Below are 18,725 nucleotides of genomic sequence, written 5' to 3'. Positions count from 1 at the left end.
TCTCTCTCTCTCTCTCTCTCTCTCTCTCTCTCCCCCCCCCATTCAAAAGTGCTTTATTGGCATGACAAATAGGCACTTGTATTGCCAAAGCTGTCATTACAAACAACAAGGAATCAGAACACATACATAGACAGATACAAGGAATCAGAACACATACATAGACAGATACAAGGAATCAGAACATATACATAGACAGATACAAGGAATCAGAACATATACATAGACAGATACAAGGAATCAGAACATATACATAGACAGATACAAGGAATCAGAAAATACACATAGACAGATACAAGGAATCAGAAAATACACATAGACAGATACAAGGAATCAGAAAATACACATAGACAGATACAAGGAATCAGAACATATACATAGACAGATACAAGGAATCAGAACATATACATAGACAGATACAAGGAATCAGAACACATACATAGACAGATACAAGGAATCAGAACATATACATAGACAGATACAAGGAATCAGAACATATACATAGACAGATACAAGGAATCAGAACATATACATAGACAGATACAAGGAATCAGAACATATACATAGACAGATACAAGGAATCAGAACATATACATAGACAGATACAAGGAATCAGAAAATACACATAGACAGATACAAGGAATCAGAACATATACATAGACAGATACAAGGAATCAGAACATATACATAGACAGATACAAGGAATCAGAAAATACACATAGACAGATACAAGGAATCAGAAAATACACATAGACAGATACAAGGAATCAGAAAATACACATAGACAGATACAAGGAATCAGAACATATACATAGACAGATACAAGGAATCAGAACATATACATAGACAGATACAAGGAATCAGAACACATACATAGACAGATACAAGGAATCAGAACATATACATAGACAGATACAAGGAATCAGAACATATACATAGACAGATACAAGGAATCAGAACATATACATAGACAGATACAAGGAATCAGAACATATACATAGACAGATACAAGGAATCAGAACATATACATAGACAGATACAAGGAATCAGAACATATACATAGACAGATACAAGGAATCAGAACATATACATAGACAGATACAAGGAATCAGAACATATACATAGACAGATACAAGGAATCAGAACATATACATAGACAGATACAAGGAATCAGAACATATACATAGACAGATACAAGGAATCAGAAAATACACATAGACAGATACAAGGAATCAGAACATATACAGGTGCAGTATAAAAACCAGATTGGTAATCAGTTACCAGTAGTATGTATTAATTATTTAACTATTATTATTGTTATTATTATTATCATTATTAATTGTATTTTATTTAAAGCAGTAGGATAGTTAGGACGACTGTATCTGTGTGCGTTATTGTGTGTGCATGCGCATTTATGAGTCTCTGTGGGCTTGAGTGTGTGTGTGCGTGCGTGCGTGTGTGTGTGTGTGTGGGTGTATGTATGAGAGGCTGTCTGTGTGTGTGCATTGTGTGTCTTGAGTGTGATCTTGGGCTTCTTTGTGTAAAATTTAGGAAATATGTGTGTGAATATGTTTATCATTAAGTGTCCCTCAGATGGTGGCGAGCGAGAACATAGCTCTCTCGCCCTCTCTCTCGCTCTCCCTGCGTCTCTCTTGCGCTCTCTCCCCCTCCCTCTCTCCCTCGTCTCTGTCTCCCTCCCTCCCCCTCCCTCTCTATCTCTCTCTCTGTGGATTTTTGTCAACAACCAAGGCGGGTGTGGGGTTTAGGACGTTTGAGTAAGGGGACGAGATAGATGGATGGATAGATAGATAGATAGATAGATAGACAGACAGAGAATAAATCTGTTGTTCTTCTGCCCCACTCGGCGAGTCTCTCCTCCAGTCGATGGTTTATAAGCTGTGTGTCTGTCTCTGTATTTGCTGCCTGCTGCCTCTCCTCTGTGCAGTCAGAAAACTGACCGACTGTTTAAAACTTCATGAGCCCGTGAAAACAGAATACAAGAATCAAGAACACTTTGTCATTTCACTTCATGCACTTGTGTACATGAAATGAAATGAAATGCCGTTTCCCCCAGCCCACAGCAGTACAACACAAAGACAAAAGCACATACAAAAACTACAAGAACACACATACGCAAACTAACACACATATCCAAACTAAACAAAAAAACACTGTCCAAGGGAACGAACGCCAGCCAGGATGACTGTTGGAACCGCCAGTCTGCATGGGTTAGCGGTTAGACCGCCCTCGGCGTTTCCTCCTCGGGCGCAGCTCCAGAAAGGGGCCATGGTCCCCAGGCCCACCGGACGAAGCAGGCCAAGCTCTCCCAGCCGGACACCCTCGACACACCTCCCCGCACTCCACACGACGATATCAAAACACCACAGTCAACGCCAGGTGAGGCCGCCACCAGACCGCCCTCGGTGTTATCGGAACTGCCGGTCTGCATGGGCTAGCAGTTAGCTTATCCTGCCCCCGCTCTCCCAGCCGATCCAGCGCCAGCTCTCCCAGCCATCAAATGAAGACAAAACTTAGACGTGGACGGACGGTACTGGGTGAGGCCGCCGCAAATGGGAATTCGCGCCGCCATCTTCCGCCACCGGAAAGACACTAAGCCTGGTGCCGGACTGACTGGTACTGACTGATCTGTGGTCTCAGTGGATCATCAGTTTACGCACAAACACACACTCACACAGATGTAGCTTGGCATACACAAACACACACAAATATACATACAAACTACATACACATTTGCACATGTGTTAAGACTGGGTCTACACACACACACACACACACACACACACACTATTATTTTGTTGTTATTTTATTACTATTGTTGCTGCAGGTTGAGGAGCCAAAACACAAGTATTTTACTCTGCTGTGTGTGTGTGTGTGTGTGTGTGTGTGTGTGTGTGTGTGTGTGTGTGTGCTACTGGTTAGTAGTGGTTTTGGTGAACGGATAATACTAACTGCAATAACAGTAGAGAACCTTTTGTGCTCCAGCTGAACAACATGGGGTTTCCTTCCAGGGGTCAGCGGGTGTCGCTGGACTGGGACGGCCCTCATGACCCCTGGCAGGGTGTTCGTGTTCGACCAAATCCTTTTATCACTCAGCCAGGAAGCAAACACTTTGTACATTGGGCCAGGTCTCTTTCTATACACTCACACTTCACATTACACCAAACTATTTTCAGATTCAGACCAACACAGAGACTCATTGTCTAGCAAAATCTAGTGTGTGTGTTTGTGTGTGATGTGTGTGTGTGTGTGTTCTGCGACTAAATGGTGCCTTTGTGTACATTATAGGTGGTTGCCTTCAATGTGGTTCAATATGGAGTTACTGGTGTTTGCTAAAAGTTGGCCAACTACGATATAAAATCAGAATTTTTTACATTTTTTCTTTTAATTGTTTCTATTATTATTATTATCCATCCATCCATTCAACCAACCAGCCATCCATCATCCAACCGGCTTATCCCAACCGGGGTTGTGGGATGCTGGGGCGTATCCCAGCAGTCATTGGGCGGCAGGCGGGTAGACACCCTGGGCAGGCCACCAGTCCATCACAGGGCCCACACACACACACACATTCATACCTAGGGACACTTTAGTACGGCCAATTCACCTGACCCGCATGTCTTTGGACTGGGGGAGGAAACCAGAGCACCTGCAGGAAATCCATGCAGACACGGGGAGAACATGCAAACTCCACACAGAGGACGACCTTGGGACGACCCCCGAGGTTGGACTACCCTGGGGTTCGAACCCAGGACCTTCTTGCTGTGAGGCGACCACGCTAACCACTGTGTTTATTATCATAATATTTGTATTATATAGTTTGTCTGTCTGTGAACTAACACTCCACGCGAAGATGTTTTGACCAGGGGATGTTTATATGAAGCAGGAAAACATGCATGCGCAAACACACATGCACACACACACACACACACACACTAATGAGGGGGTGTCTGTATTTAGACCTGCGTCACTTACTGCATTAAGAAACCACAGCAGTTCTGCAGCACAGCAGCCGTTCATTTAGCTGCATGTGTTGCTTGTGTTGTGCAGGTGTGCAGCTCATAGAGGACTTTTACCGGCTAGAGAACAGGCAGATGGAGCCGTGGATCACCAGCTCCACATCTGGAACGTAAAATGTCTTTAAAGTCCTTTATCAGACCAGCAGCTTTTAGCAGGCTCCAGCAGCTGCAAGCGGACAGAAAGGAAGTAGGTGTGTGTGGAAGGAAGTGGGAGCATATGTCATGGACAGACGTCAACGTTGTGGGTTCACATTTGATCTGTGACCTCTGAACCTCTAGTCTTGTGTCGTATGTTACTGAGTCAAATAGGAGTGACGTAAAAAAAAAATTCCTCACACCAAACCAGGATTTTGTGGGAGGAAGAAGCCGAGGATGATGGGAAACCGTCTCTTTGTGTGTTTCTTATCGAACTGAGCTGGTCTGTGTTTACTGTCAGGCAGAAGTGTTGGAGGGTGGTTTCTATTCTGCGAGCTGAACAGGAATACAAGAAGCAGGAAATGGACCATTTCTGATTAGCAATAGACTGGAGATGTGTTTAAACAATATATTATTACTTTATACCATTTTTAGTATACTACAGTAATAATATGGCTAAATCCTGCAAGTACTGTAATACCATTAGAGAAGGTGAGCAGATAGCGAAAAAGTGTCAAGAGTAACAAATCAACCGACGAATTTTCTCCTAATGTAATTTGATTGACTGCTGGTAGAAAGTCAGAAAACCAGCACAGTTAATAAATGTGTTTGGCTGACAGGAAATCTGTCATCCTGTGGAATGAGGAAATATCAGTTCACCTTCAGCGGTCTGGTTGACTTCCAGACCCATCAGGAAGCAGAATGAGTGTTGGTGTCAGAAACTTTCCATGAGACAGAGAGAGAGAGAGCGAGAGAGAGAGAGAATATGTAGGGGATAAAAAGTGGGGGATGATGGGAAAGAAAGGGACAGAGAGACGGGAAGACAGAAAGATTGTGTAGAATTCCAGATGTGGTTTGTCATCTGGCCAGTAGAAAAGTTAAAATCTTAAAACCTGCTGACTTCACTTCATCGTTGAGCGCAGTCAGCAAACCTGATCCTGTCTCAGCAGAGCTGTGGTTCGACCTCCTGCCTGCCTGCCTGCCTGCTTGCCTGTCTGTCTGTCCACCCGTCCGTCTGCCTGTCCATCTGTCTATCTGCCTGTCTGTCTGTCTGCTGGCTAACTGCCTCCTATTTAACTGCCTCCTGTCTATCTGCTTCCTGTCTGTGTTATGACATCAGTGTTAGTCGCACGTGAACTTCATGTTGAAATGCTGATGTCAGTTTCCTGTTGCTGTGTGGACACGCGCCCGTCCAGAAATCAGTCCAGACTGATGTGGGTCAGACAGTCAAGTCTCCTCCACGGCTGCCTGCGAGACTGATGAGATGACTATCAAACCAGCCCCGGGACTGGGTTCTATATGAGCCCACTGGACCTACCAGTTCTGTATTCGGTCCCACGTGTTAGATGGAGGTTGACTTCCACTTGCTGTGTGGAAATGTCTTATTTTAGTTGCCATGGGGGAAGTTTCTCGGTGTGCCCGGCAGCCGTGATACAGGCCTGACGCTCAAACCCGGAAACACTGTTTACTGTGTTATTTTAAAGACCTCAGCTCACAGGATAGACGAACATACTGCCTGCTAATGTAATGCGGTTGAAAAGGTCTATGGATGCAGAGTTAGCATTAGCATTAGCATTAGAGTGAAACGGCCTTGTTGCCACTAATAGAAACCAATTTGGCACTTGGAATAAGCACGTGGACCAGTGAGTGCATCCGACGTGTAAATCCAGTAGGTGTCTGAGTTGGACTGTCTTCAGGAACTTTATGGCTAGATTTCAGCACTGTCTCAGAAAAACAGGTCTTCTTTATTTGCTGTGCAGTGTGATTTTATGTCCTTTTGTGTTTTTAATGTGAGCAGCACAATAACTCAAACAGTTTCTGCCAGACAACAGTGTGCAGGATCAGTTCCGTCAGGATTCACTTCAGTTCCATAAGATTCAATTTGATGGGGCGTCCGGGTGGCATGGCGGTCTATTCCGTTGCCTACCAACATGGGGCTCACCGGTTCGAATCCCCATGTTACCGCCGGCTTGGTCGGGCGTCCCTACAGACACAATTGGCCATGTCTGCGGGTGGGAAGCCGGATGTGGGTATGTGTCCTGGTCGCTCTACTAGCACCTCTTCTGGTCGGGGGGAATATCGTGATCCTCCCATGCGCTACGTCCCCCTGGTGAAACTCTTCACTGTCAGGTGAAAAGAAGCGGTTGGTGACTCCACATGTATCTGAGGAGGCATGTGGTAGTTTGCAGCCTCCCCGGATCAGCAGAGGGGGTGGAGCAGCGACCAGGATGGCTCAGAAGAGTGGTGTAATTGGCTGGATACAAGTGGGGAGAAAAAGATTAAAAAAAAAAATTCAGTTCAGTTTTAATCATTATACTGTGAACAAACATGTACTACAAAAAGTCAATTTGAGAACTTCCATACAGTGAAATGGTAATCATAAAGAAGGCACGACATATTTTAATATCATAACATTTTAAAATCAAAGGTAAAAATGACGACTGACTCAAAAAATAATTATGAAAAGTGCAAGAGGCAAATTTACGCATACATGAAAAACAACATTGTAGCATCGTCTTGGGAGGCACTAAGCCCAGCATCCGAACGTGCCGCCATCTTGCTCAGAGCTGCGAGGCATGGCAGTTAATATGATGTGCGTCTGCATGTGTATGTGTGGAGCTGCAAACGTGTTCTGTTTCTCAGATGTGCCAGAAATTGTTTTTTTTTTTTTTGTGCTTTCATCTTCGACTGGTATGAACAAATTCATTTTTAAAAACGTTTTCCTCTCTCTCATTCCTCCAGACCAAGTCCTGGAGAAGGCCATGCACAAGTGTGTCCTGAAGCCGCTGAAAGGAGTGGTCAGCGCCGCCCTCAAGGAGTTCCAGGTGCGCAGTGGGGCGTGGCAGGAGCTGAAGGAGAACCTCTCATTGGCCAAGGCCCGGCCACCACAGGAAATGGGCGTGGCCGACGCGCTGCCCCCTGACCCTGTGGCCATAGAGAAGATCAAGCACAAATTTCACATCATGTGTAAGCTTTACTCTCCAGAGAAAAAAGTCGCCATGCTGCTGAGAGTCTGTAAACTCATCTACACCATCATGGAGGACAACTCGGGTAAACAAACACATAAACACACACACACACACACACACAAAAGAATATCTCCTTGTAATATCATACCTTGACTTGTACAACATCTCATTTCAAAGGAGAAAGCACACTAAAACAAACGCACTGGTGTGTATGAAGACTAACTGACATCTGCATTGTGTGTCTCTACAGGTCGACTGTACGGCGCCGATGACTTCCTGCCCATGCTGACGTACGTGTTGGCACAGTGCGACATGCCACAGCTGGACAACGAGATCCTATACATGATGGAGCTGCTCGACCCCTCCATGCTTCATGGAGAAGGTACGTTTGACTCACCTGCAGGGAAATCTAAACCGCCAAGTACACGGAGCGATTCGATGCAGATTTAGCTGAGGAATGTTATTTCTCTCCCCGCTGCCGTCTGCTCGGACGGACTGCAGTTGTGATAAATGAGCCTCTGAATCTCTTCGCCGCCGTGTTTTCATTCCACGAGGCTTGTGGATTGTGGATTAATTTCACACGTCAGTGAAGATGGGACAGTTTCAGATAACAAACTACATTTCACCAAGACAAACAAGGAGGGGAAAAGTTTACAACCAGGTACATCAGAAAAAAATAAAGTATAATAAAAATAAGTATAATCCTGCCTTCAAGTGCATGGCAGAACGCCCACATACGACATGACATGTCCAAGTGGTTGGAAATAATCGGTAACTATAGCAACCTGTCAACCAAAATGGCCGACATTATAAACCTGTTTTTCCGCTGGGTTTTACTCATGCCACGAAAGAGCACTACAAATGCAATTTTTGCTTTGAGAATGTTGATTGAGAAGTATAGAGAAGGCCAGAAGGAGTTGCATTGTGTCTTTGTAGAGTTAGAGAAAGCATATGACAGGGTGCCGAGAGAGGAGGTGTGGTATTGTATGAGGAAGTCGGGAGTTGCAGAGAAGTACATATGTAGGAGTGGTGCAGGATATGTATGAGGGCAGTGTGACAGTGGTGAAGTGTGCAGTTGGAATGACAGATGGGTTCAAGGTGGAGGTGGGATTACATCAAGGATTGGCTCAGAGCCCTTTTTTGTTTGCAGTGATGATGGACAGGGTGACAGACGAGATCAGGCAGGAGTCTCCGTGGACTATGATGTTCACGGATGACATTGTGATCTGTAGCGAGAGTAGGGTGCAGGTTGAGGAGAGCGTGGAGAGGTGGAGGTATGCACTGGAGAGAAGAGGAATGAAAGTCAGTAGGAGCAAGACAGAATACATATATTTGAAGGAGAGGGAGGACAGTGGAATGGTGAGGATGCAAGGAGTAAAGCTGACGAAGGCGTATGAGTTTAAATACTTGGAGTCAACTGTCCAAAGTAATGGGGAGTGCAGAAGAGAGGTGAAGAAGAGAGTGCAGGCAGGGTGGAGTGGGTGGAGAAGAGTGTCTGGAGAGATTTGCAACAGAAGGGTACTAGCAAGAGTTAAAGGGAAGGTTTACAAGATGGTTGTGAGACCAGCTATGTTATATGGTTTGGTGACAGTGGCACTGATGAAAAGACAGGAGGCGGGGCTGGAGGTGGCAGAGTTGAAGATGCTAAGCTTTTCATTGGAAGTGATGAAGAAGGACAGGATTAGGAACGAGTATATTAGAGGGACCGCTCAGGTTGGACGGTTTGGAGACAAAGCAAGAGAGGCGAGACTGAGATGGCTTGGAAATGTGTGGAAGAGAGATGCTGGGTATATTGGGAGAAGGATGCTGAACATGGAGCTGCCAGGGAAGAGGAAAAGAGGAAGGCCAAAGAGGAGGTTTATGGATGTGGTGAGGGAGGACATGCAGGTGGCTGGTGTGACAGAGGAAGATGCAGAAGACAGGAAGAGATGGAAACGGATGAGCTGCCGTGGCGACCCCTAACGGGAGCAGCCGTAAATAGTAGTAGTAGATTACATAGCTACAAAAATGAAGAGCAGGGCATCCAGCTGGGATGCCGGTCTATTCTGCTGCCTACCAACATGGGGATCGCCAGATTGAGTCTCCATGTTGCCTCCGGCTTGGTTGGGCGTCCCTACGGACACAATTGGCCGTGTCTGCAGCTGGGAAGCCGGATGTGGATATGTGTCCTGGTCGCTGCACTAGCGCCTGCTCTGATCAGTTGGGGGTGCCTGTTTAGGGGGGAGGGGGAACTGGGGGGAATAGCGTGATCCTCCCACATGCTACGTCCCCCTGGTGAAACTCCTCACTGTCAGGTGAAAAGAGGCAGCTGGCATGTGGTAGTCTGCAGCCCTCCCCGGATTGGCAGAGGGGGTGGAGCAGCTACCGGGACGGCTCGGAAGACTGGGGTAATTGGCCAAGTGCAACTGGGGAGAAGGGGGGGGGGGGGTAATAATAAATAAATAATAATAAAGTATAATTTACATGCCACTGATGGTGTTTATTGTAAAAATATCGTCTTGGTTGCTTGTTACAACAAATAGGTGACCAAAATAAAATACACAAAGAGAATAATGAGATATATAATTTCCTTGCCATCATCTGGTGACATCCCTCTCTCTCTCCGGCATTTTTGCGGGCATGAAATGTCACAACAGCTGGGAAACTCGGGTGTCTTTGGTTTCATTTTATTTCATTTTTCAATTTTCCACTAATAATTACAACCTCCAGGTGGCGTATATGAGCTGGTAACTTGTAAATCCATTTTATGTGAAGAAGCGCTTGATCTGCTGGTGACCAGCTGCTGGTGAGAAGGTCGGTTTGGCGTCAGGAAGTCTTGCTGACGGTGGTTTACTTTTGCGTCGCCGTTGTCTATAGAAAGCACGTCCACGCACACTGAAAGCAGATGTGCAGATCCAGAGTTGAGGTGTAGCGACAAACTGATGATTTGTTTTCTCTTTTTCACTGTCCTTAATATGTCCTTTGTACATGTATGTATGTGTTTATGTGTGCATGTGTGTTCAAAACCTTCCCGTATCGATCTGGACTCCAAACCAGCTTCACTTCCTGATTCACGTCTTGTATTTCCTGGCTGCCGTGGACGGGCAGTCGGCTTGATCCACAAATGAGAACAAGTCACAGTCATTTTCGATATTCAAAGGAAAGAAAGAATCTTCTGTAAACAAATATGTTGATATGGCTTTAGGACTGACGACAGAGTCGCTATCGCCTGTCTCACCTCCTGTGTTTTTTTTCTTCTACTTTTTCTTTCTCCGTCTGTCTCTGTGTAGGTGGTTATTACCTGACCAGTGCCTATGGAGCCATGTCCCTGATCCGAAACATGCAGGAGGAGCAGGCGGCCCGAGTGCTGAGCTCCGAGACCAGAGACACTCTCCACCAATGGCACCGCCGCCGCACCTCCCAGCGCTCCGCCCCGACTGTCGACGACTTCCAGGTGAGAATACAAACATCTGGGGCATCTGGGTAGCGTGGCGGTCTATTCCGTCTAACTTCCGGCTTGGTCGGGCGACCCTACAGACACAGTTGGCCATGTCTGCGCGTGGGAAGCCGGATGTGGGTATGTGTCCTGGTTGCTGCACTAGCGCCTCCTCTGGTCGGTCGGGGCGCCTGTTTTGGGGGGAGGGGGAACTGGGGGGGGGGGGTAGTATGATCCTCCCACGCACTATGTCCCCCTGGTGAAACTCCTCACTGTCAGGTGAAAAGCAGCGGCTGGTGATTCCACATGTATTGGAGGAGGCATGTGGTAGTCTGCAGCCCCCCCCCCGGATCAGCAGAGGGGGGTGGAGCAGTGACCGGGACGGCTCGGAAGAGTGGGGTAATTGGCCGGATACAATTGGGGAGAAAAAAGGGGCCAAAAAAAAAAGACAAAACACACATCTGTATTAGAAATAACTGTCTCTCTCACCTGTGTGTGTGTGTGTGTGTGTGTGTGTGTGTGTGTGTGTGTGTGTGTGTGTGTGTGTGTGTGTGTGTATGTTTACCATTCAAACAGTTTTTTTGCATGTTGGGTTCGTGTGTGAACGCCAGCTGGAGTCGATTGATTATGTGTAAAAGTCGTTGCAGCAGTGTCCCAACTCCACACCAAATAAAACGAACAGAGACTCTACCAAATGACAATAGTTTGAAAAAAGCGGCCAGATTTCCGTGTTAAGAAGCTTTTACTGGAGTGAGCGAGCCAGCCACCAGACTGTTTCTGTGACTCGTACACGGCAGATGAAGTGCGAGATTTATAAAGCAGTGAAAGTGTTAGCGTGTTTAAAGATGTCTGGGAAACGGATGTCCAGAAATAAGACGGCTGTCGTCAGTTCCCTCAGAGCATTAAATCAAGTCTGCCGTGTGGTTCAGTCATATGGAAAATCAAGAATGCCGAGAAGAAAGAACCGGATGAACGGATGTCGGAGTTATCGATGCCGCTGATGACATGAGAGATCCTACATGAGGGGTTTAATGAGACGGAAGATGCGGTCCTGTCATGTTGGAACAAACGCTGTCTGTAAACCTTACAGACAGCAGTTAATTGATTAGTTAGTTGACAGAACCTTAATTGATCATAATTTTGGTGATTGATTAGATCCTTTTGGACACTTATCAAGTGAAAATGCCAAACACATGCTGGTTACAGCTATATAAATGCTTCTCAACGATTTCGCTCACCTTTTTCTGATTTATATCATAATAAAATCAATTATTTCGTGTTGTTTTTTTTTCTTTTTTTTTACTACTGGTTAAACTAAGTAAAAAGTTGTAAGACACAGCTTTGGACTCTGGGAACTTGTGATGGGTAACTGTCATTATTATCATTATTATTATTATTATTAGTTTTTTTGTGGCTTTTTCTCCCCTCCTCTTCTCCCCATTTGTACTTGGCCAATCACCCTATTTTCCGAGCTGTCCTGGTTGCTGCTCCACCCCCTCTGCCAATCCGGGGAGGGCTGCAGAGCACCGCATGTCTCCTCTGATACATGTGGAGTCACCAGCCGCTTCTTTTCACCTGACAGTGAGGAGTTTCACCAGAGGGGGACGTAGCGCGTGGGAGGATCATGCTATTCCCCCCAGTTCCCCCCCGAACAGGTGCCCCGACTGACCAGAGGAGGCGCTACTACAGCAACCAGGACACAATCACATCCGGCTTCTCACCCGCAGACACGGCCAATTGTGTCTGTAGGGACGCTCGACCAAGCCGGAGGTAACACGGGAATTCGAACTGGCGATCCCCGTGTTGGTAGGCAACGGACTAGACCGCTACACTACCCAGATGCCCCACTGTCATTATTTTTAATATTTTATAGACCAAGTGATTAATTGAAACAATCAAAAGATTAATTGATAATTAAAATAATCGTAAGTTGCAGACCTATTATGTGTGAAGAGGGCAAAGCACCAGCGGTGTTGGGAGAAATCCCTCTGACAGAGTTTGAGAATGTGTGTTTGAAAGCAGCTTAAGTGTGTTATTTTGTGTCTGATCCACAGAACTACCTGCGAGTGGCTCTGCAGGAGTTGGACAGCGGCTGTACCGCCAAAACCCTGCAGGTACGCCCGTACGCCACCACCGAGGAAGTGTGCCAGCTCTGCGCCCACAAGTTCAAGGTGTCGGACCCGGAGAACTACAGCCTGTTCCTGCTGACTGAAGGCAGCAGCCAGCAGCTGGCTCCAGACACTCACCCACAGAAAATCAAAGCTGAGCTCCACAGCCGGCCGCGGGCGGCTCCCTTCCACTTTGTCTTCCGACGCGCGGTGAACATCGGCGGTGAGACACCGTCGACAACTCCCGCCGATCCTTTACTCAACCTCAACAACCTCAAGGTGACCCCTGACCCCCGAGCAAACTGCAGCGACCTCAGCAGGGGCCCGTCTGTCTCCAACCTGCAGCCCAGCCTGAGCCCGAGTCTGAGTCTGAGCCTGCCGCCCGGCCACCTCAACGGCAACACCATATCAGTCTGACTGCAGCCGGGAGGCTTTAATGTTTTAAAAAGGAAAGAGCTGGCCTCTATCAGGTCCTCAGCGGGCAACAACCCTGAATCGTGCATGTCTCCACAAAGCCTTACTTCTCCTTTTGGGGGACAGTCTTGTCTCAATCAGCGTTTCCTTGCTGGAAAGAGGAAAAGACGGAAGTAAAGGAGGAAATGTTACAGATGGAGTTGTTTTCTTTGTGTTTTTGTGAAACTCTGGTACTGTTTGTGACCTCTGGTGAGGTTTGTACAGCGTTCGCACTCCAGAATACATCCGGTCGAGACACACCGCTCACATCAACATCGAAACACAGAGGACGTAGTGGTGTCAAGAGGACGTTTCTGCTTACTGTACGTTAGCGCTGACGCTCTGTGCGCTTATTTGGGATCAGTTATCATTCCCTTTACAAGTGTGAAACCCATAGGACTAATCGTAGATCCATCAGCGTTGCGATAGTACAGATAGTTTATTTAGGTGATAGGAACGATGAAATACTGGCTGCAGTTGCTGGTAAACTGCATCTGACACAATTTTTTATTTCTGAAAAACAAAATATTATATTAATGCATGTTTTCTTACTTAAAGTGTAATGTTAGAAAAAGGCCTCTCTGCCAGTGTTGAGAAATGGTCATTTTGTTGAGGATTATCCAGGAGATATGAGATCTAATGTTGTTATAATTACTTGTACATATTGCTAAATAGAGCGAGGAAGTCGCCCCATTTCTGACACGATCACAGCTAAGAAAACAGACCCGAATGTCGGTCTTCTCGAGTCATTTCTACTACTGACAGACACGATAGGTTGTTGTACTGATGAAAACTGTTATCCTGATGACAATGTAAAAGAAAAGAAGAAGCTTTTATTCTGAAAGGCTTGTGTGACCTTTAAGCTGGTCTGAGGTTGCACACGATAACGCCTTTGCTGTGTTCGCAGTTTGGCTCTCGTTAGGTGGTAATTTGAAAAGAAAAAAGGAAAGTAAGTGAAGATATGATGAGGGGGTGACAGAAGTTCTGAATTTTAAAATGCTTTCAGGGTTCAGTTGACCCGCGACCCTGAGAGCAGGATAAGCGGTTTGGATAATGGATGGATGGATGGTTCAATTGAAACATTGTTTTATTACTGCTAAGGTTTGAATCTGAACAGCAATTAGCTCCTTATGAGCGCCTGATGACATGATATGCAAATGACGTCGGTGTGGTTTGTGCAAGGAAAGAGGAGCCGGGACCGACAGGAAAACAGGAGCTGATGGAGATGAGCAACTGACACAATGTACCACCCTGTATTTTTAGACAGAACCACGTTTTTGGGGGACTAAATGAATATTTCTAGGTTTTCATCTCAGTTTTAAAAGTACCTGTACCGCCAATAATTGTAAACCATGCTATTTTGATTATGCAAAACGAGTATTTATAATATGTATCTGTGCGGGGATTTTTCACAGATGGCTTCAGTCTCTCGAACAGTCAGCATCATAATTGCATCCAGGAGACAAGTTTTCCTCTTCTATAGTTGTCTGTCATTTATATCATAAATATTCTTTTGCACTCAATAAATTTTGGCAATGAAAAACACCTGCATGGCTTTTTTATTGTTTACTGATTGAATATGAATGCCATGTGATGGCCTGGCGGCCTGTCCAGGGTGTCTCCCCACCTGCCGCCCAGTGACTGCTGGGATAGGCTCCAGCATCCCCGTGACCCTGAGGGCAGGATAAGCAGTTTGGATAATGGATGGATGGATGGAATATGAATTGCATATGTTGCTGAGCCGGTTAAAAGTAACAGATGTGTTTACATCATCTAGATTACAATACATTTATTATTTACATGATTGAGAATTGATGCATTGAGTCTTGCTGTTCTTGACTGAATTAAGGATTTGGATTTGTCCTGCGGTGTGTGTCGATTTTCTGTTAGGTTGAAATTCGCGAGATTTACCACTAGAGGGAGAACATGCCTTTTTATAAACCTTGACATTTATGCTGATTTAGATGTAGTTACATTCAATAATATGTGAATGAGAAATGAGACGATTGTGAAAACATAAAACTAGTCAAAAACTTTTTACATTAGTTTATACATAACTGTGTGTGTGTATATATATATATACACTGTATATGTACTATATGACATACCTGTGGACGTATGGAGATGTTTAGGAGAGATGGCAGCAGAGTTTTTAACTAGATTGTTTAACACAATCTTGGAAAGTGAAAGGATGCCTGAGGAGTGGAGAAGAAGCATACTGGTACTAATTTTCAAGAATAAGGGCGATGTGCGAAACTGTAGCAACTACAGAGGTATAAAGTTGAACAGCCATAGCATGAAGATATGAGAAAGAGTAATAGAAGCTAGGTTAAGAGGAGAGGTGATGATTAGCGAGCAGCAGTTTGGTTTCATGCCATGAAAGAGCACCGCAGATGTGATGTTTGCTTTGAGAATGTTGATGGAGAAGTATAGAGAAGGCCAGAAGGAGGTACATTGTGTCTTTGTGGATTTAGAGAAAGCATATGACAGGGTGCCAAGAGAGGAGGTGTGGTATTGTATGAGGAAGTTGGGAGTGGCAGAGAAGTAAGTAAGAGTGGTGCAGGATCTATATGAGGGCAGTGTGACAGTGGTGAGGTGTGCAGTAGGAATGACAGATGGGTTCAAGGTGGGTTCTTGTTTGCAATGGTGATGGACAGGTTGACGGATGAGAACAGACAGGCGTCTCTGTGGACTATGATGTCCACGGGTGACATTGTGATCTGTAGTGAGAGTAGGAAGCAGGTTGGGGAGAGCCGGGAGAGGTGGAGGTATGCGCTGCAGAGAAGAGGAATTAAAGTCAGTAGGAGCAAGATGGAATACATATGTGTGAACGAGAGGGAGGAGCTGAGCAGGTGTGCCTATACAGGTTCAACAGACCAAGTACTGCCATTTCACTCACAAATCACAAGACAAGGAAACAATGGATTAAATCATCCCAAGGCGGTGTATGACTCTAGACTATGGCAATATTTGTCTTCATGGAAAACCACCCAAACAGACCGTACACCAGTTATTACTGATACATAATAATGTGACTGACTAGGAATAGGCTCACAACAATGCCATCCTTGGAGTCATACAGCACAGCTGAATGCAGGGTTCAAAATAAGGCTCACTAAGTGAGCTAGGCAACTTCACACAGAACTGCAAAAACAAGCATATAATGAACTTGATAAACGGACTCTCAACACAATAAAGCAGCATCACACCACAGTGATGCAATACACGTTATGCAAACAGCATATCAAATAAACTCATCCACAAAACACACAGCAACACACAATCACAGCAGATAATGCTGCTCAATGCACAGACAACATAATCAAATGGTTCTTACCTTTCGAAGTTCTTCTTCCTTGACTTTTTCTTTGCAAACTCTGTGAACAAGCCCTCAAACTGCTGCCACCGCTAATGAGCTTGAAGTAACGTTGCTTTCCACTGTTTGGTCGCCCCCGTCTTTGTCCGGGTTTCTTCTCCCGTGTTTTCGTCATTTCCCCGTATCTTGTTGCACCTCTAGCCGAGGCTGTGCATTGCCGCAATCGATGGCAGCCGCTTCCCGGCTATCATTGCTACTTGCTAGCTCGACATCCTCCATAGGAATGACCTCTTCTTCACTTTGTTTAGTTGTTTTTTGTGGAGAAAAAACCCCTACTTATTAGCAGGACATTTTTTTTAATAATTTCATTTCTAATAAGTCGTTTAATTTTTTAAAAAGCTACGTAAACTGAAGAAAATGGCATTCTGATGGAGGATATCGAGCTAGCAAATAGTGTAAGCGAGCATATTTTCCGCCCGCTGCGGGATTCGATCCGGGTTGTACTGCACGCTAACCGCTCGACTAAAGGGGGGGCCGACCGCCTAGCGAGCGGCCAGTGAGTTTTTTCTTTTTTTAATTTTAATTGTATTTTATTTATAGTGTAACGTGCATGGATAAGAAGACACGCTGGCCGCAGGCTGGTGGGTCCGACCCTTTAGTCGAGCGGTTAGCGATGTCTCCTGCGGTGCGGGCGATACGGGTTCGCTTCCCGGCCGCGGCAGTTCCTGTGGTTGCGTTGTCCCCCGAATTCGTTACAGTGGTCACCCTCTCCCTTCGTTATTCCTGCGCTCCGAAGACATTTATGAAGATCTGAGCGCTTCCGGATTCCACCGCTGCCGCCCATGTAACCGAGCATATTTCCGTCCGCAGTGGGATTCCATCCGGGTTGTACCGCACGGCGATCGGCCAGTGAGTTTTTTTGTAGGTTACAGCAGTAACGATGGCCCGGAAGCGGCTGCCATCAATTGCGGCAATGCACAGCCTCGGCTAGCTAGCAGCGAAAACGTTAGCCTGGAAGTCTTTAGCTCCAGCAGCACACACTGCCTCTGCTAGAGGTGCAGCAAGGTACGGAAAACGACGAAAACACGGGAGAAGAAACCCGGACAAAGACGGGGGCGACCGGTCCGCGGTGGTGTAGCGGTCTAAGCATCGGCTCTGTGTCGATGCAGTTGCCCACTGGGGACTGGGGTTCGCGCCCCGGTCTCGTCAGATCCGACTATGGCCGGACTCGACGAAGCAGCGATCATTGGCAACGCTGTCTTCGGGAGGGGGGCGGAGTCGGCTTGTGTTCGTCACGTGAATGCGTCTCTGTGTGTGTCGGAAAAAACAGTGGTTCGGCTTGGAGTCGCCTTGTCACGAAAGTGGCGAGGCGGTCTCCTTCGAGACTGCCGGCCGGAGAGATGCAGTTGGCGAACGCATACAGTGCGAGGGTGGGTGTTTGAATTAAAATAGGGATCGATTGGCCACTAAATTGGGAGAAAAAAGGGAAAAATCAGAAATAAATTTATATTAAAAAAAAAAAAGACGGGGGCGACCAAACAGTGGAAAGCAACGTTACTTCAAGCTCATTAGCGGTGGCAGCAGTTTGAGGGCTTGTTCACAGAGTTTGCAAAGAAAAAGTCAAGGAAGAAGAACTTCGAAAGGTAAGAACCATTTGATTATGTTGTCTGTGCATTGAGCAGCATTATCTGCTGTGATTGTGTGTTGCTGTGTGTTTTGTGGATGAGTTTATTTGATAACGTGTGTACTGCACCATTGTGGCGTGATGCTGCTTTATTGCAGTGGGAGTCAGTTTGTGAATTTCATTGTATGTTAACTTTTGCAGGACTGTGTGAAGTTGCCTAGCTCACTTAGTGAGCCTCGTTTTGAAACCTGCATTCAGCTGTGCTGTGTGATTACCTTAGGGTGGCATTGTTGTGAGCCTGTTCCTAGTCAGTCACGTTATTATGTATCAGTGATAACTGGTGTGCGGTCTGCTTGGGTGGTTTTCCATGCAGACACATATTGCCATAGTCTAGAGTCCTACACCGCCTGGGGATGATTTAATTCATTGTTTCCTTGTCTTGTGATTTGTGAGTGAGATGGCAGTACTTGGTCTATTGAACTGGATAGGCACACCTGCTCAGCTGGACTGCTTATTTAGCCTTTGACCAATAGGTGTGTGATTATGGTCTGGTGGATTTGACATGCCAGCTTGACCGGAAGGGTGGGCGTGGTGTGTGCGCGCGCGTGTGTCCGTGTGTGTGTGTGTGGGGGGGGTATGAGCGTCAGTGCCCAGGGGCCCCTGGGGGTACC

The 18,725-nt window shown here is 46.1% G+C and overlaps 1 protein-coding gene across 1 annotated transcript in view; it reads left to right on the top strand.

Moving 5' to 3' along the window:
• The window catches only part of rin2a (Ras and Rab interactor 2a), a 77,632-nt gene extending 62,973 nt beyond the window's left edge, over window positions 1–14,659 (top strand). Inside the window, exons 9-12 of the mRNA XM_056291700.1 lie at window positions 6,912–7,220; window positions 7,389–7,520; window positions 10,408–10,571; window positions 12,608–14,659. Of these exons, the coding sequence (XP_056147675.1) occupies window positions 6,912–7,220; window positions 7,389–7,520; window positions 10,408–10,571; window positions 12,608–13,078 (1,076 nt within the window). The 3' untranslated portion in view covers window positions 13,079–14,659. The remainder of the gene's footprint in view (window positions 1–6,911; window positions 7,221–7,388; window positions 7,521–10,407; window positions 10,572–12,607) is intronic.
• Window positions 14,660–18,725: the final 4,066 nt, after the last annotated feature.

This window comes from Lampris incognitus, chromosome 13, assembly GCF_029633865.1.
Source record: "Lampris incognitus isolate fLamInc1 chromosome 13, fLamInc1.hap2, whole genome shotgun sequence".
In the NCBI taxonomy this organism is placed as follows: Eukaryota; Metazoa; Chordata; class Actinopteri; order Lampriformes; family Lampridae; genus Lampris; species Lampris incognitus.
This window is presented reverse-complemented; position numbering and strand designations above follow the sequence as displayed.